The following is a 24,161-nucleotide window of genomic DNA, read 5'->3' on the forward strand; positions in this document are numbered from 1 at the left end:
AAATTACACACAAAGCAAAACAAGACAAAGACAATCAATTTCCAAAGTTCACAGCGAACTAGCTGGAATTTATATTAAACCGCGCCACAGAAAATCTACCAACTCTCCATCTGTAATGAAAAATCAAAGCCTGACTTGTTTTTTTTTTTTTAAACTTGTCATTGTATTTTTAGAAAGAGGAGGCAGAACCACTATGCAACTACAAAACTGCAGAGAAAATTCCCAGCACATTCTGGAACTGCACTCCAGACAATTTGGCTGGCTGCAGACCGACCCGCCCGGGCAAGGGCGGGCCTTTCGTATCTAGCCCGGCCCCCTCGCGCGTGAAGCCGCTTTAGAAAGCCCTCCAATGGGAGAGGCTCGGCGTAGGGGCGTGGCCTCAACGGGGCGGAGAATTCGGGGTCCTTATAATAGGAAGTGTGCGCTGATTGGCCAAGCTTTCTGCCTCCACGGACTAGCCCTCTTTGGACCACCGAGGCCATCCATCAAAAGAACCACACCAATCAGCTGCAAAAATGCTTCCCTGCGGAAAAGGCCCGCCCTCCAATATATCACTCCCGAGGTCAGGAGCAGCCCCTTCGGCTCCGAGCTGACCCTGAGGAGGGCAGAGGCGTCTCGGCGGCGGTGCCGAGGCCACCACCCAGGACAGCTCCCCCTCCCCGGGCCTTTCCACTCTAGCCCGCAAATCCCCTCGCCTTCTCCACCTCCCGGATCCGTTATCCTGGGGCGAAGTGGGAGTAGGCCCGGGGAGGGTGGTTACTGCTGAAGAGCCGCAGTCTCTATCAAGGTGAGCTGGGTGGGGTTTCTGGGGTGAACCTCGGGGCGGGTGGGGAGCTGGGTGGAGGCGCCGGCGGCCCGCGCCCTTTTCCTGCCAGTGTGTGCACAAGCCCAGGCTTGTCTGAGCCCGGGGGGCGGAGCCGGCTCTGTGCTCCGGAGCTGTCAGTCCTGGCGACCACCCCAGGAGCCAACGCGCCGGACCCCTGAAGTTAGTGATTCCTCACCTGATCAACCCTGAGATGCCCCGGCTTCCCGTCGTTAAATCGATATGAGGGTCTAGAACTAGACTTAGTTGTTGCGGGGTTTTACTTGTATTACGCACAGTTACATTAATTAAATTTCCGGGTTCATCTCGTAGCCTAGGTTACTCCCCCCGCCCCGACCCTCGCTTTCTATGTGCTCCCACAGCACTCTTTTAAGTTTCTTTTCCTAATACTGCTAAAAATCAACTATTACGTAGCCTGTGGCTAAGCACTGTGCTACACTCTTTAATCATCTTGTGTAATCGTTACAGTCAGACACAGATATTGTTACCTTCATCTTACAGATGTAGAAATAAGCTCATTGTCCAATGATTATTAAGCATCGACCTATGCGCTAAGCTCTAAGCGATCTCATTGTATTCCAAACAGGTCTATGAATTAGGTAATAACCTTTCCCCACTTTACAGACGAGGAAGTAAGAAAAATTAAGTAACTTGAATGGTTCACATTGTTAATACTTGACAGAATACATGCTACTGTCCCATCCCAAAGTTTTGGTATCCTGCCTTACAATGTCTGTTCGGGTTATTCATTGACAATGAATAACTTGGACAGCATTTCTTGAAGATTTGCATTTTTAAAAAATGTATGGTTCTTGTGCTCTAGAAACTCACAATTAGAATGTTATCGACTTATAGAAGAGGGGAGAGGGAACAGCACCTTGCAATGACTTAGATTCACTAGCCCGTTGAGGGAGGGAAGATATGTATTATAAAACACCTCTAGGCATAATGCAAAGATAGCCAAGGAAAGCAGTAAGAGCTACTCTTACTCCTCTCTGGGATTTGTTCCATATATAGATGATAGAGGTACTGACAACAACTGACTCTCAGAAACTGCTACACCAGCTGAATACCCTGTTGGAGCAGGAGTCCAGAAGTCAGCCAAAGGTCTGTGGCTTGAGGCTAATTGAGTCTGCACACGATAATGGCCTCAGAATGACTGCAAGACTAAGGGACTTTGAAGTAAAAGATCTTCTTAGTCTAACTCAGTTCTTTGGCTTCGACACGGAGACATTTTCTCTAGCTGTGAATTTGCTGGACAGATTCCTTTCTAAAATGAAGGTATGTCCCTGAGTATTTCTTAATTTTGCTAGTTGTGTTAAAGATGTAAGTTGCTAGCTTTTGCCTTAACCTTTTGTATTTTCGGTAAGTAACACTATAGGAGTTTTGTGCACTACTGCATTAATATGCTTCCTTATCATAAGAGTAATGTATCATTTATTAGCTATATTCTGAGATGGAAAATAGTCCAATGTCAAATAATTGCAGAGTCTTCTAGGTAGAAAATTGGCTGTTTTTAAAAACCTTTCTTGATAGGTTAATATTAAACTTTTCAAGTTTTTTTTTTTGTTGTTCTTTTTAAATTATATATGACAATAGGATTCATTTTCACATAATTATAAAATCATGGACTATAATTTGTCCTAATTCAGTCCCAAATATTTCCCCTTCCCCTCCCATTGTCCTTACCTGTTCCCCTGGTCTTTCTGCTATTTATAGTTTTGTTTTGCTTTTTAATCAATGTCTTGTGGATGTACGTGATGGTGAGATTCATGGTAGTATGTTTATATGTGTACAGGAAAGTAGGTCAGATTCATTTCACTGTCTTTCCCTAGCCCATTCTTCCTCCCTTCCCTGATTCCCTTGTGTTTACTCCACTGATCTTCTATCTTTTTAAATCTACCCCCCCACCTTTGACTTTTTGGGACTGGCTTGTTTCACTTAGCATGATAGTCTCCAGTTCCATTCATTTACCAGCAAATGCCATGAAATCATTCTTCTTTATGGCTGAGTAATACTCCATTGTGTATATATACCACATTTTCTTTATCCATTCTTATGTTAAAGGGTAAGCTAGGTTGGTTCCCTAGCTTGGCTTTCGTGAATTGTCCTACTATACATTGTACAGTTTTTTTAATTTAATGAAGTTTGTTAAAGGCAGAATGCTACATCATGGTTAAGAATTAGGATATATTTCTTCACTAATCAAATTAAAAATTCTAATTGTTTTAACCATTTCTTTTTCAGTTTGCAGGCAATAAAGGAGTATCATTTGAAGGAGCATGGATGTAGTTATTTCTCTAAAATAAGACATCTGTGTAGTTTTCAGAGTTTAACTGTTAAAAATACATCTGCCTTCTCTGTACCAAGATCACTGGATAATATCAAAAATAGAATGAAACTCACATTTTAGTCTTCAGTAGCTAACAAGATGCTTCATTTATAGAAAGAATTTGATATTTGTTGAATGGTTAAAAAACTTGCTCAACAAATTGATTATAAATAACTCTTTATACACCATGTGTAGGCACTACCTTTGAATTTATATATGTTGTGAAATAAACATAAATAAATAGTCTTATGTGGGAATGTTTAAACAGATAACCATCATAGAAGTCATAATAAGAAAAATAATTATTAGAGTGCTTGCTTTGTAAGCACAAGGCCCTGGGTTCGATCCCCTGCACCCAAAAAAAAAAAAAAAAAAAAAAAATTATGCTTTAAAAGAAGTAAAGGTTATAAGAGGAGGAGAAAGAGCACAGATATTGATTAAAACCTTTAAGTTTGGAGATAGCTCAGTCGGTAGAGTGCTTGCCTTGTAAGCACAAGGCCCTGGGTTCGATCCCCAGCACCCAAAAAAAAAAAAAAAAAACCTTTAAGTTTCCCTTAAGCCAGAACTTAAACATTGGATAGATTTGTGACTGTGCCTCATACTGTAGACATTTAGAAAATAATGAATATAAAAAAAGGATTTGTTGTAGATAGAAATTTACAGAGTAAATGGTATGTGTTATAGCAGTATTTTAAAAATGTTTTATATCTGTCACTGCAAAAACAATGTGGAAAAAATATAACATCCTGGAAGGAAAATTTGTGTATAAGCTATAACATGTTTGAGTACTCATGTTAAATCACCAGTTAACTTATTTGGTCAAATTAGAACACAGTGTTTGCTTGCAGTTCCACAAAGATTTAAAAAAATAGAATTTTGTTATGCTGAAACCAAATATTATACTGAAATTTTATCAAATTGCTTAAAAAGTAGTTCCAAGTGGGGTGCATAGTGTTGACAGGCTACATTTTAGGTATAATAATGAGTCCGAGTTCTCTATTATCCTTTATGCTGTATTAATTGAAATATGATAGAAGCATGGTTTTTGTTTTTAGGTACAGCCCAAGCATCTTGGGTGTGTTGGACTGAGCTGCTTTTATTTGGCTGTAAAATCAATAGAAGAAGAAAGGAATGTCCCATTGGCAACTGATTTGATCCGAATAAGTCAATATAGGTTCACAGTTTCAGACCTGATGAGAATGGAAAAGATTGTATTGGAGAAGGTGTGTTGGAAAGTTAAAGCTACTACTGCCTTTCAATTTCTACAACTCTATTATTCACTCATTCAAGAGAACTTGCCATTTGAAAGGTATGTGCCCTTTGTTTTGAACAAATGAGCTTTAAAAATTTGAATGATATTGTCTATATATTGCATAAAACCAGTATTCTTAACAATGCAGCACCTAGCACAGATTTCTAGGAAAAAGACATTCAATAGGTACAGAAATAAAGTGAAAATAAATCTTGGTATTTGTGGCATAATTCTGTTCTTTTTTTTTTTTTTTATTTTTGGCCCAAATCATTTAAAACTCAGGTTTGGTTCCCTTAAGAAGTTAATGTCTCTGATTAAAGGGAAGTTTTCTTTACTTCAGATGACTTTCTATGATAAGCATGCATAAGTATCATTTTTGAAAATTGACTTCAATATTTTTCTAAAAGTTTCTTTCAACTAGATGTAATAAAATCACTTTCATTTTATTTTTAAAGGAGAAATAGCCTTAATTTTGAAAGACTGGAAGCTCAACTTAAGGCTTGTCATTGCAGGATCATATTTTCTAAAGCAAAGGTAAATATTTTATAAAGAGTAAACATTTATGTAGATCTGTTTTTATGTTTGACATTTACATTATATTTATTTCTTTCAGCCTTCTGTGTTGGCTTTGTCTATCATAGCTTTGGAGATCCAAGCACAGAACTACGTAGAGTTAACAGAAGGAGTAGAATGTCTTCAGAAACATTCCAAGGTATGTCAAGGTCATAGCTTAAATCCCACTAACAACTGTGAAAGAAATTTGACCACTTGTACTATCTCCTGAAATAAAATGAAATGTCATGTGTTTATCTGAAACTTAAGCAGCTAGCCTTGAATTTTTTGACAAGGAAAGACACGTTAGTAGGTTGTACTTTTTACTGTAAATACAGGACTTTTATTTTAATTCATTAATAACTTTTAAAAATTTATGTGCAGATACATGGCAGAGATTTGACCTTCTGGCAGGAGCTTGTATCCAAGTGTTTAACTGAATATTCATCAAACAAGTGTTCCAAACCAAATGTTCAGAAGTTGAAATGGATCGTTTCTGGGCGTACTGCACGGCAACTGAAGCATAGTTACTATAGAATAACTCACCTTCCAACAATTCCTGAAACGGTTCCTTAACTTGCAAATTTGGTTGTTATTCTTCATGTAGAGAAATTTTTCCAATGATATAATTTTCTTCTACAATTGAAAAATTGCAATATTATTTTCAAACAAAATAGAGTTGGAATAGCAAAGGGAAAAATGACACTGACCTAGTCAGCTAATATTTAAAGGCATTTACTACACATACGGAGCAACACCCTTAGACAAAGAAATTATTCAACCACTGATAGGTTTGTTTCATTTAATGACGATTTAATAACCATTTAAATTGTCAGCTTAGAAAATAACATTAATAACCCAAATAGCACTGAAATAGTACATTTTTCCCCTATCATCTTGCAATATGTAGGACCCAAGTTCTGACTCATTTAAAGTTATACAAGCCTGAGTAGGATAAAAGGACCAAAAATGTGGCCCATATTAAAAATAATAATAATAATTTGGAACCTGGATATCATACTTAAAGAAAAAGTAGTATATGGGAGATGATCTCCACATTGGGAACTTGCCAGTGTTTCATTGCTATCGCAGTTGGAACTACTAGAAAGTAATTATGTGCATAAAAAAATGTAAACTTAGTCACTGTAAATGTTATACAGTCTTGCCATCTAAATTTCTTAACTCAATAATGATTTATCTTTTTCCTCTTAAAACTAAATGTTAATATTTAACATCTATATGATTATGAATCTGAGATGAATGATTTACTTTTAATAGTAATATTTAGGCAGACTTTGGCTAAGTTGGAGGTTTTTTGTTCTGGTTGTTGTTTACTTAAATTCTATTTCTGTAGCAATAAAAAACCTCTTCTCTTGAGGCCTTTTTCTCCACAACCCTGAGATATGGATTCCATAATGTTATAATGAATTTAAGCTATGAAACCTAATAGAATGAAGAGACTTATAAAAACTGTCTAATAGTATGCTATAGTAAAATTAGGTTTAAAGATTTAAATTCATCTGTGAAACATTCAAATGAAGCTAAAGGCATAAATGTGAAACAGTAAGAAAAAGCTTGAAAAAGAATTGAATCTTCATTTCTTACATTGATCTTTCTATATGGATCAGTAGGTTGTATTTAGGTGGTATCAAAATGGTAACCTACTTAATTAAAATGTTAAATTATGAGGTTTACATCAAAAATGAACATTTCACAAAAGCACTTTAAGGCAAGATAAGGGTTAATAATCTAGGCAATATAAGTGGTTTCTTGGCACCTATAATGCAAGTAATAGATATTTCAGAGATGAGGATTTCAGTGCTATATGAGAATTACATTTAAGTTTGAGGGCATTTTATATAAAGCAAAAAACATAGACCTAGTAAGTTTGGCATAATCATTATCTTTAATATTTCTTCTAGAAACAGGTGATGTTTGTATTCATGATAAAAAATTTTTACATAGAATCTACTGCCTCAGTCGAGTCCCACTGAGAAAATGTTTCTATTGTATTAGTAACTCAAAATAAATTAAAACTTTGAAAACTTGCTTTACCCTGTTAAAAGTTCAGTCTAGATAAAGCACTCCAGAAGTTTTTACTGCAGAATGTTTTATACAACTGCCATTGCTTCTAATGTAAAATTTTGTTTAGCCCATTATGTCCCATCATCCAATATACAGGACACCTATGAAAACCTATAGAATTTTATAGGGCCCCTATAAAATTTCTTAATTTTTATAGGTATTCTCTGTGTAGGACAATGAGATATAATGGGTTCAAAGGAAGAGAATATACTTCCACAAATGTCCCTATTGTGTCTTAAGAAAAATAGTAGGCACCTTCATAATTATGAGAGCACTGAGGTGGTGTTCAGTATTCTCCAGGTCAGCCTGTGAATGTAAGGAGGCATACCATGTTGAAGTGTTGTAAGCAATGACTCTGTGCAGTGTGCAGCTCAAGTCTATCTAGAAAGGCTATAACCAAATTTGTCAATGTTATGGATAAACAAGCACTGAAAAATAAACCAAAGAACCACAGTTTATTTTATTCTTAATTTTTGTAAGCTGTGTCAAAGATAACATTTCAGTTTTCCCATATTTTGAAAACATTAGTGTTAATTTTGAGTTGGCAGAGGTAACCTAACCAACTACCATTTTGTTTGGTACTAAGGAATATACCTTTCAATAAAAATTATTGAAATGCAATCCTTTGTGTGGATTTGTTCATTTTCTGATTATTTTAGCATAGTGATAAAATCATAAAATAATAAAAAGCTGTCTCTACTTAGTATATTGAAATTTTGTACTAAAGTAAGATGCTTAGAAGCAGATACTAAAATCTCTCTTAATAGTACAGCCATTACCTGACAGTTTGTGATATTTTGATATAACAAGTTTAATACATATTAAAAAGATGTTTATGCAATATTAATCACTTGTCATTTAGATTCATCACTTCTGTGGATGCTCCCCTTATATTCCACCCACCCGAAGTCTTTTTTGTTTTGTTTTTTTGAGAAAAAGGAAAAAGAAGGTTCATTACTTTGCTAGCAAAGAAGAAACACAGGGGACTTCTGTCCCAAAGACTGTGATTCTCTCACCCAAAGTTTTGTGCAAACACTTTTAACCTAATTAAATAGCATTCCAGCAGGAAAGTGACCAAGTATGTTATGTATTATGTTATCTTGCCTGGATCAATTGGTAATTATTATTGAATAGAAACAATATATGATTTCAAACTATTAATATTTAGCTATAATTAATAAGATATCTTATAATGTGGACATTGCCAGAAATTACTGATCGAAGAAAAAACTGTTTTGCACTTGACTCCTGTTAGACATTTAATAAACTTTTCAGTGTATTTTTTTAAATGTTATGTTTTCTAATTATAAGACAAATTTTCTAAATTATGATAATACTACACGTTACCCTTAGAGCCATTTCTGATCTACCTTTTTTTTATAAAGTCATTTTTATTTATTCTTTTATTTTGTGGTGCTGGGGATTGAACCCAGGGCTCTGCATGCTAGACAAGCACTCTACCACTGAGTTACATTTCCAACCCTGATCTAACATTTTAAAGCCGGCAATGGAAGCTTTTATTGTCAGGTACTATTGCTAGGTATTTTATATGAATCACATTGTATAATTCTCTAAAGTGAATGAGGTCATCCAAATTTACAAATGAAGTAGAGGCACAAAGAAGCTAAATGATTTGTCTCTGGTCACATACTTGGTACTTGGATGGGGGGTTCAAATCCAGGCAGTTCTGACTTGAGAGGCCATGCTCTTATCAGTCTGCACATTACCTTGTAATGTAGGTTAATTATAAGTAGAGGATTAACTGGACTCGTGAAATTGTGTAATTTCTAGTCAAAACTATATTCTAGACACATTAACTTCAGGGTTATTATGATCATGACAATAATAATGGAGAATTTTACAGTAATAGAATTCTTGTAAAATGTGTCATTGCTTATACATTGCCAAATTGTGACACAATTTTGCATAAACCAAAACAGTAAACATAATGAACTAACTTACAAAATAAAATAATTTTTATGTCAATTCAACAAAGTATACTTAGGAGCAATCAAAAGTACTAACGATAAAGGACATATAATGATAAAGCAATTGATTGATTAAATGACAATCCTAAAGTTGTAGGCACAGAATATCACACCTTAAAAATAAATCAATCAAAACTGACAGCACTGAAAGGTGAAGTGGTCAAATCACACTTAGGGTTAAAACATTCCTGTCAGTAATATATAGAATTATTAAAAAATTAGCAAAAGTATAGAACTGAATAAAACTCAACAACCAAATCTGACTTAATCCTAAAACTACTGACTAAGCATTCTTTTCAAGTACATGTAAATAGCCACCAAGGTAGACCTTATCATGGACCTTAAAGAATCTTAAGTTTAAAAGATTTTAAATAATAAAATGTTTTCTGAACATAAAATAGAAATTAGTAATAGGTAAATCTCCAAGTGCTTGTAAATTAAACAGACTTCCAAATGATTCATGGCTCTAAAAGGAAGCCTTAAAAGGAATTTGAAATTAATTTAAACAGTGTAAATAAAAGTAACACTGTGGAGTGCAACTAAACCAATACTCAGGAAATTACAGCATCAGCTGCTTTTATTGAATAAGAAAAAGGATCTTAAGTCAATAAGTTTTCACTTCAGGGAAAATATAAAACCCAAAGCAAGCAAAAAAAAAAAAAAAACCCAGGGAAAGAGCAATCGATGAAACTCGACACCAATTAACAATAGAGAAAAATCAGGAAAATTAAAAATCAGTTCTTTGAAAAGAGCAAAAACACTGGGTGCAGTGGCATATGTCTATGACCTGAGCAATTTGGGAGACTGAAACAGAAGGATTACAAGTTCCAGGCCAGCCTCAGCAATTTAGTGAGACCCTGTCTCAAAAAAATATTCAGAGGTAAAGCACCCTTGGGTTGAAGACCCAGTACCAAGAAAAGAAAAGAGAAATAAAATTGATAAACAAGCAAGACTAACAAAGATAAGAATTATCAATATTAAGAATGAAGCCAAGATATCACTTACAAACATTAAAGACATTAAAAGGACACCAAGAAAAAAATGAACAAATCGAATCACATAGAATTAGATAAATGAACCAATTCTTTGGTTTCTGTTTTGCATTAAGTATTGAACCCAGTATTGCTCAACTACTGGGCTACAGCCCCAGTCCCTTTTATGTATGTATGTATGTATTTTGTTTTGAGATGGTCTCACTAAGTTGCAGAGGTTGGCCCTGGATTTGCAATCCTCTTGCCTCAGCCTCTGGAGGTGCTGGGACTACTGGCAAGCACTATCATACCAGGCTTGAACCAATTCCTTGAAAGACAACAAGTACTAAATCTCCACCAAAATGAACTAGATAATTTAAATAAGTTATATAATTATTTTTAAAAACTAAATGCTTGTTTAAAATCTTTCTGGCAAATTCATAAAGAATTAAGATTCTACAGGTCTCTTTCAGAAAACAGAAAATGATCACTTCCCAATTCATTTTATAAAGCCAGAATTAACACACTAAAGCAAGATAAAAAATAATACAAGGGAAAAACAGAAGGAAAAAAATACAAAGGAAGAAAAATTTTTTGAATAATAAATATCTCAAACATAATCCCCAAAACCCTCAACAAATAAATCTAGATGTATCAACTGAACAATATCCATGACCAAGGATATGGCTGGCAAGGGGGGATGCAGAGACAAGCAATTTCAAAATTTGAAAAATCAATATAAAGCTACCATATTAATGCTCTAAAGGGGGAATAAAAACATTTGATCAAAGTAATTCATACAGAAAAAGTCATTTGAGAAAATGATTTGAGAAAAGTCAACATCCTCTGATGAGATAATAAACTCAGCTAACCAGAAATCAATAGATGGGAACCTCCTCAACCTGATGGAACTGCACAGAATAAATATAGCTAACTGGGCACCGTGGCTCATGCCTGTGATCCCAGCAACCCAGGAGGCTGAGGAAGACTGAAGTTAGAAGCCTCCGCAACTTAGTGAGGCCCAGTCTCAAAATTAAAAAAAAAAAAAAAAGATAAAGCTGGGAATGTACAGATAGAACTGGAAATGTAGCTTAGTGGCATAGTACCCCTCCCCGCCCCTGCGCTTAATCCCCAGTAACAAACAACAACAAAAAACTGTACAGCTAATATTCTACTTAATGATGAAAAGCAATGCTTTCAAAACCCTAAGGAACAGATATGATAGGGCTGGTTACTTCCACTTTATAGTTCTACCTGTAGCATTTAGACAGGAAAAAGTAATAAAAGGTCTATAGACTAAAAATGATAAAACTTACTATTTATGGTTTATGTAGAAAACTCAAGAAAGGGATCAATAACAATAAGAACAATAAACTAGAACTAATCATTGAGTTTAGTAAGACAACAATACAAGGTCAACAAACAAAAATCCAACATATTTGTTGTATATGCTAGTACTATGCAAATGGAAACCTAATTTCAAAAAACATAACACAGCATCTCTGCCCCAAAATGAACACTTAGGAATAAATCTAATGACAGAGTAAATAATGAAAAAGGTAAACTGCAAACTACACAAAATGCTGACTGAAATCAAAGAGATACTTAATTTTCTTGGATTGGAATACTCAGGCAATTCCATTCAAAACCCCAGCAAGAATCAGGAGGCTAAGGCTGGAGGATCCAAGGTTCCAGGCCAGACTGGGCAACCTAGCAAAACCCTGTCTCAAAATAAAAAGGGCTAGTGATGTGCTCAGTGGTAGAGGTCCCTTGGGTTTAATTTCTAGTACTGTCAAAAAAACAAAGAAAAAAAGCTATAAGAATTTTTTTCATAGATATTGACTGGCTGATTCTAAACTTTATATGGAAAGATAAATAAAAGAGCCAAAACAATTTTGAAAAGGAATAAAGTTGAAGGAATCATGCTACCCAATTTTAATATAAACTCATAATAATCCAGGCAGCATGGTATTTTTAAAGGATCTACACAGAGCTCCATGGAAAAGAGCATATGAAAACACATAAATATAAACAACTGATTTTTGAACAAAGGTGAAAAGACAATTCACTGGGGAATGGACAGTCTTTTCACAAATCATTTTGAAATAAATGAACATTCACAAGAAAGAAAATCAACCTCCACCTAAACTTCATAGCTTATACAAAGTTAACTTAAAACAGGTCACAGATTTAAATGTAAAACAAAATTATAAAACTTTTAGACAAAAACAAAGACCCTATGACTGAGTTTAAGGAAAACATTCTTTGATATACCAAAACTATGATCCACTGATATGATGAATTAGACATCAAAATTAAAAACTTCACTTCTTCAAAAGACACCATCATGAAAGTGAAAACCCACAGGAGAATTTACAAACCATATCCTGGATATTTGAAGTAATATATAAAGAACTTTTACTAAATGACAACCTAATTCGAAAATGGGCAAATGGCCAGAGTGGTGGTGCATGCTTATACTCCCAGTGGTTTGGAAGGCTAAGGCAAGAGGATCACAAGTTCAAAGCCAGCCTCAGCAACTTAACCAGGCCCCAAGCAACTAAGTGAGGTCCTCTCTCAAAATAAAAAATAAAAACGGAGCTGTGGCTCAGTGGTTAAGCATCCCTGGGTTCAATCCCTGGCACAAAAAAAAAAAAAAAACAAAAAAAAACCAAAGGGAGGGGGGGCGAGGGGGGAGGATTTGAAACAATATTTCTCCAGGTAAGATACACAAATGTTCAATGTTCAATAAGCACAAGATTGACATAGTCTTTAGGGAAATGCAAATCAGAGATACCACAATGAACCAAAGAACTATTGTTCTATACCCACTAGAATAAGCAGATTCAAAAAGCCAGGTAGGTATTGGCAAGACTGTGGAGAAACCGGAATTCTGGTATACTGCTGGTGGGAATGAATGATGGAGCTGCTTTGGACAACAATCTGATGGTTCCTCAAATGATTAAATATAACCTGAAAATTCTATTCCTAGAGAAAACACGTATGCACATAAAAACCTCTACACAAATGTTTATAGTGGCAATATTCAGCATAGACAAAAGATGGGAAAACCCCAAATATCTATCAATTTACAAATGAATTAACACAAGGTGTGATACAGCCATGCAATGGAACATTCAGACAAAAAATATTGATATATGCTAGAATATGGCTGAACTTTGAAACACTGTTGTGAAAGAATCCAATAACCAAAAACCACATATTATTTGATCCCATATACATGTAATGTTTGGAACTGGGAAATCTATACAACAGAAAATAAATTAATAGTTGCTTAGCTGGTGAGGTGGGAAGGGATGATAAAGGGTACAAGGTTTTTATTTCAAATGACGAGTGTTCTAATATTGACTATGGTAGTGGCTGCATATACTGTGCATACTGAATTATAACTGGGTGAAAGGTATGTGAATTATGTCAATAAAGCTTTTTTAAATTAAATGATATCATTTATAATTTATATGCATACCTTTTTTGGTACTGGGGATTGAACCCAGGAGTGCTTTACCACTGAGCCATATTCCCATCCATTGCGAAGTTGCTGAGGTTGACCTGGAACTTGTGTTCTTCCTGCCTCAGCCTCCCAAGTTTTTGGGATTACAGCCATGCACTACTGTGCCTTGCTGTATTATATATTCTTTTGGCTATATTATATACTTTTTTTTTCTGGTATCAGGGATTGAACTCAGGGACAAGCAATCACTGAGCCACATTCTTAGCCCTATTTTGTACTTTATTTAGAGACAGGGTCTCAGAGTTGCTTAGTGCCTCGATTTACTGAGGCTGGCTTTGAACTTGTGATCCTCCTGCCTCAGCCTCCCAAGCTGCTGGGATTACAGGGATGCACCAACATGCCTGCCTATATTATATATCCTACATTATCTATAGACAAAACTATAGATGGAAATCAGTGGTTTCCAAAGTTTAGAGATTGGGAAGTATGGGCTGACTACAGAGATAGCATGGAGGTATTTTTAGTAACTGACCTGTTTTAGGGTAATTATGAAGTTGTTTATACATATCTATACATGTGCTAAATTTCACTGAATTATACTTCAGAAAAATTTAAATTTTCCTGCATGTTTATTCAAAATATATATATAAAAAAAATCAACTCCCTCCCCCCTGCAAAAAAAAAAAAATAGAAATAAAGGCTCTTCCTCAACAACTCATTCCTGAAATTACTGGGCAAAATGAGCAAGGTAGGCATCAGAGGGTACAGTGGTCCACAGTTAAGTGTTGGGGTTCAAAGACTCAGGTGAGAAGGATCTCCCTGCTCAGCATAGAACACTGAATTTTCCTGAGAGATGACCTATAATAGGAAGTCAAATAGATTAGAGATAACAGGACTGAAATTTCTTACTGCTACGGGAGTTATAAAGATGCGAAGGGACAAAACTTAAAATGAACCTCATGGGATTTGGACTCAAAGTTTAGGTATGAACTCATGGTTTTACATATACATTATAACACACACACACACACAGGTACTATACATATTATACACAAACTAACAGTAATTACTTGCACACAGATCTTGGGTCTTGTGTGTGTGGTGCTGGGTACTGAACCCAGATCCTTGAGCATAATAGGCAAGTGCTCTACTTTTGAGCTACACCTCCGTTTTTTTGGGGTTTTTTTTTTGAGTTTAGCTTTTAAATACCCTTATTCACTACAAAGAACACGGGTTCCGGGCTGGGGAGATAGCTCAGTTGGTAGAGCGCTTGCCTTGCAAGCACAAAGTCCTGGGTCTGATCCCCAGCACCCCCCAAAAAAAGAACATGGGTTCCTTGGAAAAATGACTGATTCTTGGGTTGGGGCAGGGAATGTGTAATTAGCCTGGTGTATATTAGACAAGAGTAAGAAATTGCTCAAATAATCATGGGAATATGTTAAAACAACAACAGAATTCACCTAGTATGTGTCTTCTACTGGCCAACTTTTTAATTTTGAGAATTAAAACATCAAAGTAATAAAAATAATAGATTTTTATCCCACCAAATAAGACATTGAGACTACACAGATATAAATTTAAAATTTGATTAGAAACATGTAGTACTTTGAAACTACTTTCTCCCAAAATAATTATAATCTTAAAAGCGGAAGAACTTTACAGTGAAGTCTGGCAGATGCCATCGTATTCAGTGATCTAAATAACACCATCTTGAGTAGGACAAATTGAAATCAGTAATGTATGATAGGATGCAATAAGATCAATTCTGTAATATTCTTGATAATGATACATAACTTGAATTTCATCATGAAGAAATATCAGAGAGGCTGGGGATGTACCTCAGTGCTAGAGAGTTTGCCTAACATGCTTTGAGGCCAGGGGTTTGATCCCTAGTACCACAAATAAATTAATTAATTAATAAAAGGAATATCATACAAAGTGAGAACATAATCTTCAAAAATGCCAAAGCTTTGAAAGTCAAGGTAAAAAAAAAAATAAAAAAATAAAAAAAACTTGTTCCAGACTGACATCTACAGGCAGGTCATGATTGTGAAAGAGTTCTTGCTATGACAGACATTTTTGAGACATCAGTTCATTGCTAAGAGTCAATGTATGAGGAATAGACAGTAGTAATATGTCACTGTATATTTCCTAATTTTAATGGTTAGGTTGTAGTTATGGAAGTGAATATTCTTCTCTGCAGCAAATACACAGTAAAGTACTGAGGTGAATCATCTCTTCAATTTATTTACAAATGGCTCAGGAAGAAATAAATTCTGTGTACTTTACTTATAAATTTGCTATACATTTGAGAATCCTTTAAAAAAAAAAAAACACACAGGATGAAAGAAAATCTCAACAGAAAATTCCTATATAGCCAGGGACAGTAGCACACACCTGTAATACCTGTAATTCCCAAGGCTGAGGCAGGAGGATCACAAGTTTGAGGCCAGCAGGGCAACTTAGTGAGGCCCTGTGTCTTAGAGGGAAAAAAAAAAATGCTGTGGATGCAGCTCAGCAGTAGAGCACACCCCTGGGTGCAATCCCCATTACCAAAAACAAAACAAGAAACAACGAAAATCCCTATCTATATTTCTGAATCAAAATAATGCCACTGCTTAACAGTGACCTAAATTTGCATCTGCCACTACAAATGACAAGTCCAATAACCATAAAAACTTAGCTGCTTCTCTGTTGTATTAATACTTCTCATTTGTATTAATAATTAGCCTTTAACTATTTTTCAATTTCTTGACATAATGTTCTCATTAAGAAATTTTCATTTACTCTTAACATTACTATCCAAAATATCTTTGGAATTTTTTGTTGTTAAAAATTTTTTTTCAGTACTTGAGTGAATTAGTGTACTTAGATCGTATGATCCTCTTTCTGAAAATGTTTATTGAACATTATTCCTGCATCACACTTACCAAAAGAAAAATTAATTTTCCCTGAAGGCACCCTTTCATTTAATATGATCTGTACCCCAATGTTTTTTATAGTAAAAATGCATTTAAATATGAAACTGGTAAAATGTAGCATATAAAACTCCATGCTGAGCAAAAATAAGTTCAAAAAAATTACCATATGTCCACAGTTCCCATTATGCATTTCCTATGTAAATCATATTTAAATGCAATTTTTAAAACCATATTTAAATGTATTTTGCAATTTAACTGTAAGCATCCGTATTTTTCTTCTAGCACATCATCTGTTTCTTTCAGTTGGCAACATCTGCTAGGATCCACAGAATGTAGCAAAAAAAAAAAAAAAAAAAAAAAAAAAACCAGCATTTATTTCTCAAGGTTTGAAAAATCTGGTCCACCTTTAGTGTAGTTTCCTGAGATTTCTGCTCCACTGAAGTCAAAACCGGGATTCTAAAAGACATGAAAAAAAAATATATATATATAGTAAAATTTAAACTAGGAAAAAGTATGAATTGGCAATTGACAAAAAAAGGAGATCTAAATGGCCCAAAACTGAAAAGATACCAAACTTCATGGTACTCACCAAAATAAAATTTAAAACAGTGAAGTATTTTTCAAGTTTACAATTTAAAAATAGTTAGATGGATACATCTAGTACTACAGTGACAAGCTTATAAAGAAACAATTGAATATCAATGTGAAAACCAATTTTAAAAGTTATCTTGAGAGCTTATTCGTATTGCCATGCAGGGTTCTGAAAGCTATATACATATTAACACATTTAACTTTCACAAAAATTCTATAAAGTATGTACTACTTCAGGCCTTTGTCTTTTCATTGGGCAATTTGATTTATTTAACAAATTTACTGAATTACTACTGTTTGAAAGACACCATTAAAGGCATGTGAAGTTCAAGTGTGAACAAAGATAACTGTTTTAGTAAAGCTTACATTGTAGGAAGAAGAGATAAATAATAAACCATAAAAATTGAGTGCAGGGGTTGGCAAATTTTCTGTAAGTAGTCAGATGGCAAATATTTTTGGCTTTGCAGACCACATAGTTTCTGTCACAATTATACAGCTACATGAAACTGCTGCATAAAAGATAACACACAAACAAATGAGCACGAATGTATACAAGTAACTTTACTTAAAAAATGGGCAATGGACTGAATTTGGCCCACAGGACACAGTTTGCCGATCACTGATCTGGTTTGTTAAAAGTTGGTTAAAGGCCATCAGCAAAAAAAAAAAAAAAAAAAAAAAAAAAAAAAAAAAGAATGGATAAGGTAATGGGAGAAAACTACAGTATTAAATGGGAGGACTGATCAACATATGTATGCTTCATTGAGTAATGATTTGAAAACAATGAAGAAGCTAGCTAGGCTCTGCAGGATGAGCATTCCAGTCAGAAAGACAACAAAAGAAAAGGCTAGCTTACTTAATAATAGGGAACAGTATGGTTAGAGTAGGATGACTGAGAGGGCAGCAGTAAGAGAAGGTTGGGGAGATAATAGGGTAACCGATTAGATTATTCCACTAAGAGGAACAATTTGCATTGATGAGAAATGATAGGATCTGACTTGCATTGTAAAAGGACTTCTCCAGTTGCTATTTTGAGAAGATTGTCTGGGCAAGGATAGAAGGAAAGAGGCCAGTTAGAAAGTTATTAAAGTAACCGAGGGAAGACATTTGAGATGGTACAGAGCAGAGTGGTAGTAGTGTTGGTGGTGATAAGTGGTTAAATTCTGAATACATTTTGAAGGTAGCACTAATAAGACTTCCTAACAAATTGGAGAGGTTGTGATACCACAGAAAGAGAAATCAAAGAGGATTACCAATTTTTCTGACCTGAGCCACTAATTTCCATGAACTGATTTTAACGTCTTTTTTGCAATGCTGGGAACTGACCCTAGAGCCTGGAGCACATGCTAGGCAAGTGCTCAACTACTGAGCGAAATTCCTAGCTCCAGTTTCCATTAACTAAGATAAGAAGGCTGGAGGCTGAAAAATTTAGGGAGAAATTAAGTTACTCAATTTGGACATGCTGAGTTTTGTATGTCTGTGAGATAGCCAAATGGAGATGCTGAAAAGGTAACTGAATATGCAGATCCAAAGTTCAGAAGAAAAGCTTAGGCTAGAGATATAGATTTGGAAACCATCATATAAAAATAATTATCCATCAAAAATGATTCAGTAATTCCTCTTCTAGACATCTATCTTAAAGATACATATCTTGGAACATTTAAGTAGTTTTACAGAGATGAAGATATAAGCTCTGCTTAAAATAGAGGAAAATAGAGAAATCAAAATATTATAAAAGAGAGCCAAATAAGTAATTAACAGACCTAAAATAGGGAACACTCTGAAGCAAATTAAAATTTTATTCACAGGTACTAGTACGGAAAGATACCTAAGATATACTATTAAACAAAAAGGAAACATGAAAAAAAAATACACTGTGGAACCCAACGGTTCACTTAAAATAATTCCACTTTATGGTATACAAACTATATCACAGTAAATATGAGAAAAGAGTACACAGCAGAATGATGATTAAAAACTCATTTTTCTATCCCAAACAGTGAAACAGATTGTCTTTCAAGCAGTTCTCCTTTCCATCATGGATATTTTCACCATGCCTCAGAGAGGTATGGGTATCTCTGGCTCTCAAATCTAATGTATTTAATACACTCTATTCACTAACTAAAATCTTGCTTTGCCTTTTGTATTCTCCATCTTGATTTGATACCATCCCTTGTAGCAATTTGCTATATGAATATTTTGCATTATGTATTCAATCAAAGGATCATGGCCAGATGACTAATAAACTCTCAATATTAAAAACATCACCACCATAGTGTGAGCCTCCACTTAAGCTAAAAGTGAAACAGAAATGCCAAAATATGAGATGAAAATGAGACAAGCAAGGAATGGAGGAAATGTGAAGGGGCCTTATGCATTTTTATACCATTTATGCATACTATTTTAATAACCATTTATTACTCAGGATGTATTGATGTATAGTGAGTAAATTTAAACAAAATCATAGCAACAGTACAAATAGGTTATTTTCAAGGAAATCTTAAAAATATATAAAGACAAATTTTCTAATCATTTACCTTAAAAATTATATTAAAGAATTTTTATTAGCTTTTATAAATATTTAAGTTCTAATTTCAAATAGTAATTATTTTATTACTTGTAAAATTAACCATATCCATTCATATAGTCATCTGACTTACTTCTTTCTGGAATCTCTCTAATGTAAGTTTTCTCTGCATTTGGTCTTGTACCCAAGGATCAGCTGCATATTCAGATTCTAGAAGAGAAGTCCAACAATTTGCCGCATCTCTCTTTGTCTTTGTAAGAACGATACGAACCATTTTTCTATCCTCTAAAGAAAAAAAGTACAAAAATACTGGAGTTCATCATTAAGTTTTACATATGCCAGAAACCATTATGTAATTTTTGCATACATTTATTCTCAATGTATTTCTTTATCTCTCAAAGCTCTGAAGGGCCTTAAGGGGAAAGATACTAAGTTCCAACACAAAATTAATTTTAACAAAGATTCTAGGAATTTTAAAAGATTACTCTTACCCAAAGTCCAGGTTCCCTCATCAGCTATTGTAGAATCAAAGAGTTTGCCCTGAAAAATAAACATACAAGGTACTAAAAATAAAGTTTCTCATTAAGTTTTACAAAGTTTTCATTAAGATTTAGCTAATTTCAACTTGAACACATCTTACATCACTTCACCACATTTATAGATGCTCAACCTTAAGTTTCTCCCAGAGAGTGAAATGAAATCTAGGTTATAGAATTTGAAATATTTACTATGACAAGCAACATGAAATTCCCTAAAGAAGACCAGAGCCCTTATTTATTTATTTACTTATTGTGGTGCTAGGGATTAGAATATAGGGGTGCTCTACCACTGGTTACATTCCCAGTCATTTATACTTTGTGTTTTATTTTGAGACTGGGTCTTGTTAAATTGTTAAGGTTGGCCTCAAACTTTCAATCCTCCTGCCTCATCCTCTTGAGTCACCGGGATTAAAGGCATACACTACTGTGCCCAGCACTTTACTTGTTAGAAGATGAAGAAGTAGTACTGATCACTGATTGGTCAAATGTAAAATTAAAGCATCAAATTTAATACAAGAATTTGTAAATCAAATTTAAATACAAGAACACAAGAAGGGATTTCCTGCTAAAAATAAGAAGAAGTGGTTGTTTAAAAGAAATGTAAAAACTGAATCAATCTCTTCGTTGAGCAGTTTGCATTAAAAACAAAACCCTTAAAGTATATACTATAGCTCTGACAAGAGAGTGTGGTGACTGATTTTTCACAAACTCTTGTTTCAATAATGAAATAAGTAAAGTATAAATTTAAATGAATATACCCATGCTCAAATACAAGCTGTTGCCAAATGTAAGTTACAGTAAATGAAATTAAAATGTCACTTTAAAAAAATCCATTTAGTCTGGCATGATGGCTAATGCCTGTAATCCCAGCAATTCAGGAGGCTGAGGCAGGAAGATCCAGATTCAAGGCCAGCCTCAGCAACTCAGGAAGACCCTCTCTCCAAGTAAAAAATAAAAAGGCCTAGGAATGTAGCTCAGTGGTAAAGTGCCCTGGGCTCAATAATCCCCAGTACCCAAACAAAACACACATACACACGCTTAGTACTATGTCAATACTACTGAAAAAAATCCTTTAGGTCTATACATACATCTAAAATCCCTGCTAAATTTTCAAAATTTGAATTGTAATCTTAAATCATTGTACGGGAAAACTAAGACCTGTACAGATATTCGGAAAGCTCATTAAGATCCAAGTGGATAAATCAATGTCTTTCGCAAAAAAATCATCCCATGCATTCAAGGCATTTCTATACAAAATAACTGTAACCCATGTGCAGTGTGAGCTTACACTATACCAAGCACTCTGCAAGCTCTTAAATCATATGGATGCTATATTATGATCAAAACAATCCGGATAAAGGTTCTATAATTACCACTTCTTGCATAGAAATGAGGTCGTAAAGACTGAATAATTTTTTGCCTAACGTTACAAAACCGGAAAACTAGCAGAGGCAGGGTATTACCAAGTAGTCTCCCTTCACCTCTACACTAACAGGATAATCAAAACGTCTTGGGCATCTAAACTAGGAACGCAACTTCAAACTATTATGCGAACTTTACTATGGGTTTCTTAAGGAAAAGTTGGGTCCCAGACCCAAAGAGCATTGATGAGAAGAAATGAGAGCTAATTAGTTTCTCCACTCCTCTTAACAACTGGCTTGACTACTTCGCAAGGTGACAAGTCAATTGACATCACCCCTGAACCCTCGCCCCGTTACCCCATCCCTTCTGCTTTGTGCTTTCCCATAGCAGACTCCCTATTTACTAGGAACGGAACCCGCCCTGCAGCGCAGGGACTTTACCGGTCTTGTCTCTCCAAACCGAGATCAGAGACTGGAGAAGAGAGTGCGTAGGACAAATGCTGGTCCCTTTAACGACCTAGTTAACCCTTTCTCACCATTAACGCCCCCAGAGGAATCAGAAGCAGCGGCCTGACTTGTTTGGGGAATTAAGCAGAAAAGTGGCAATCTCGAAATTTCCACGATTCCAAGATTTGCCCTAAGGCTGGGTACCCTGCCCAGAGCAAACAGCGGCCAACTTCACCGCTCTCCCTGGCTGCCGGCCTGAGGAGCCTGCTTGCCCGCCAACCACCACTCCCCGGGTCCGGCGGGCTTTAGGGCCCCGGGGTTCCGGAGGTCAGAGGGAGGAGGAGAGCGCCGGCCCGACCTGCCGCTACCTTGAGGATCTCGCGGCCGCCCACGGCCAGGGCCACGTGCCGGCTCTGCAGACCGCACTGGATATCCTGGGCTCGTGTGCCTGGCGGCACCTGCACTTCAATGAACACCTCCTCCAAGGTCTGGTACCACTGGCCCCAGGGCGTCCCGCACGGAACCACCCCACTGCGCTCCTCAAACGGGGCTGACATGCTCCCGCCGCCGCCCAGCACAGCCGCACCAAGCCAACCGAGCGCAGGCGCGAAATCCCCACGCTCCGGTTCCGCCTCGGGTCACTGCACATGCGCAGGGGCGCCGTCTGGCGCTTCCCTCTGTGCTCGTTTTTCCCTTTCGAGGGCCATTTAGGACACTGGCAGGAACGCTTTGAAAGAACTGAAATCCAGGAAAGGTGTCATCCACAGAACGATGGGCGAAGGTTGGAACCAGTGATGTAGGAACTCATTACCCCTTCACTTATATGACGCCAAAATGCAAACTTAACTTTGCAGTTGGAAGTGCGCTTGCGCAAATGTTGCTAGTGCTGAGGCTGCAATTGAGCAACCCCAGAAGTGATTGGGCGAGGAAAGCAGCGGAAAAAACCAGTCTCCCATTGGCTGGCAACCTCAATGTACAGGCTTCCTAATTGGATGCGGTGAAACGCCAGTGCGCATGCTCCTTCGGTGTTACCGTACGTGATTGGTCTGCCCTGAGGTTTTAGTTTTCTCCAATTGGCTAATGTGTTGGTGGGCGGGGACTCTCCGGGATGATTTGAATTCAAACGAGGCGGTAATCTGCCAGCAATTGCTGAGGAGATCTTAGCTTCGTTGGTGAAGCCGGCTGTCAGCATGTCTTTTCCTAAGGCTCGGCTGAAGCGATTCAATGACCCTTCAGGTGTGTACGTCGGGAGGCGCGGGGTGGCGGCGGAGGGATGGGAGACGCCCTCCCGCTTCTCGCCCCTCTCGGTCCTCTTCACCCGGGCGAGCCTGAGGCCACTTCAAGGCAGGCCGGGATTCATGTTTCACTTTCTCGCAGACGTATTAAGTTTCTGACACACGCCAAGCACTGTTCAGGATGCGAGTGATAAACAGTCAGTGACACTGTCCCTGCCCCGAGGACCCTTCGTTCACGCGGGGAGTAATAGTAATAGCCAGCGCGACGAAGGAGCGGGGCGAAGGGGACGGGGCTGGAGGCGTTCGTCTTCCACGATCCCCAAGTAGTTTTTTTTTTTTTTTTTTTTTTTAAGGCGACAATGGGGATTGAACCCGGGGGCTCTTTCCCTCTGAGCCCTTTTCTTTTTTTTCTTTTTTGAGATGGAGTCTCGCCGAGTTGTCCAGACTGGCCTCCAACTTGGTAGGTTCTCCTACCACGACCTCCAGAGTCGCAGGGATCGCTGGCGCGCCGACCGCGCCCGACCTCTCTCTTCGTAATTTTATTGCTAGCACCCCGAAATTTGGGGCGCTAATTGACTGTATCGGTGGAGGTATCGAGCCGCGTATTTCCGGAGGCTAGGCGGAGGGATTTAGAATGTTTGCTCCGTGCAGAAGAGGATCAGCCGGCGCGCTGGCCCACACCCCTGCGCCCAGCTGCTCCGGAGGCGGAGCCCTGAAGGCGCAGGTTCCAGGCCCCCCGGGCCACTAGGGGGAGACCCGTCTCAAAGTAAAAAACGACGCATTTTTCTTCAAAGGGCTGGGAATGCAGCTCAGTGGAGGAGTCCGAGGGCCCGCACCAGGTCCTGGGCTCAGTCCTCACTACCATTTAAAAGAAAAGCAGAGAAACGACCAGAGTGTGAGGAGAGAGAGATGTTAGCCCGATCTTACACTTCGAACAATGTATACAAGTGTTGAAACGTCATATGGGACTTCACAGATACGCACAGTTTTTATGTGTTTATGTGTCAATCTAAATGTTTTGAAAAGTGATGCGAAAATGAAAGAGATTTGCTCATTATTATACAC

The 24,161-nt window shown here is 36.8% G+C and overlaps 3 protein-coding genes across 7 annotated transcripts in view; 2 read left to right on the top strand and 1 right to left on the bottom strand.

Moving 5' to 3' along the window:
• The first annotated feature begins 471 nt into the window (after positions 1 to 471).
• On the top strand, positions 472 to 7,665 carry Ccng1 (cyclin G1). The gene is made up of 6 exons (XM_047556374.1): positions 472 to 787; positions 1,841 to 2,104; positions 4,211 to 4,464; positions 4,863 to 4,941; positions 5,021 to 5,119; positions 5,344 to 7,665. The coding sequence occupies exons 2-6, from the start codon at positions 1,841 to 1,843 to the stop codon at positions 5,533 to 5,535; spliced, it is 888 nt and encodes a 295-aa protein (XP_047412330.1). The 5' UTR covers positions 472 to 787; the 3' UTR covers positions 5,536 to 7,665.
• Positions 7,666 to 14,182: 6,517 nt separating this feature from the next.
• Nudcd2 (NudC domain containing 2) lies at positions 14,183 to 22,675 on the bottom strand. Of its 2 annotated transcripts, XM_047556456.1 has the most exons (5): positions 22,230 to 22,675; positions 20,006 to 20,054; positions 19,648 to 19,799; positions 16,801 to 16,852; positions 14,183 to 14,333 (listed from the first exon to the last, which is right to left on the bottom strand). In XM_047556456.1, the coding sequence occupies exons 1-5, from the start codon at positions 22,416 to 22,418 to the stop codon at positions 14,299 to 14,301; spliced, it is 477 nt and encodes a 158-aa protein (XP_047412412.1). In that variant the 5' UTR covers positions 22,419 to 22,675; the 3' UTR covers positions 14,183 to 14,298. The 2 variants fall into 2 exon arrangements, with proteins under 2 accessions (XP_047412412.1, XP_047412413.1); XM_047556457.1 differs by lacking the exon at positions 14,183 to 14,333 and having other exon boundaries at positions 15,705 to 16,852; positions 22,230 to 22,669.
• Hmmr (hyaluronan mediated motility receptor) overlaps positions 22,229 to 24,161 on the top strand; it is a 32,154-nt gene continuing 30,221 nt past the window's right edge. For 2 of the 4 annotated variants that reach the window (XM_047556451.1, XM_047556453.1), the window contains exon 1: positions 22,230 to 23,097. In XM_047556451.1, the coding sequence (XP_047412407.1) occupies positions 23,052 to 23,097 (46 nt within the window). In that variant the 5' untranslated portion in view covers positions 22,230 to 23,051. Of the gene's footprint in view, positions 23,098 to 24,161 lie in introns of all 4 variants that reach the window. The other 2 variants (XM_047556454.1, XM_047556452.1) reach the window with 2 other exon arrangements.

Source organism: Sciurus carolinensis, chromosome 6 (assembly GCF_902686445.1).
Source record: "Sciurus carolinensis chromosome 6, mSciCar1.2, whole genome shotgun sequence".
Lineage (NCBI taxonomy): Eukaryota > Metazoa > Chordata > Mammalia > Rodentia > Sciuridae > Sciurus > Sciurus carolinensis.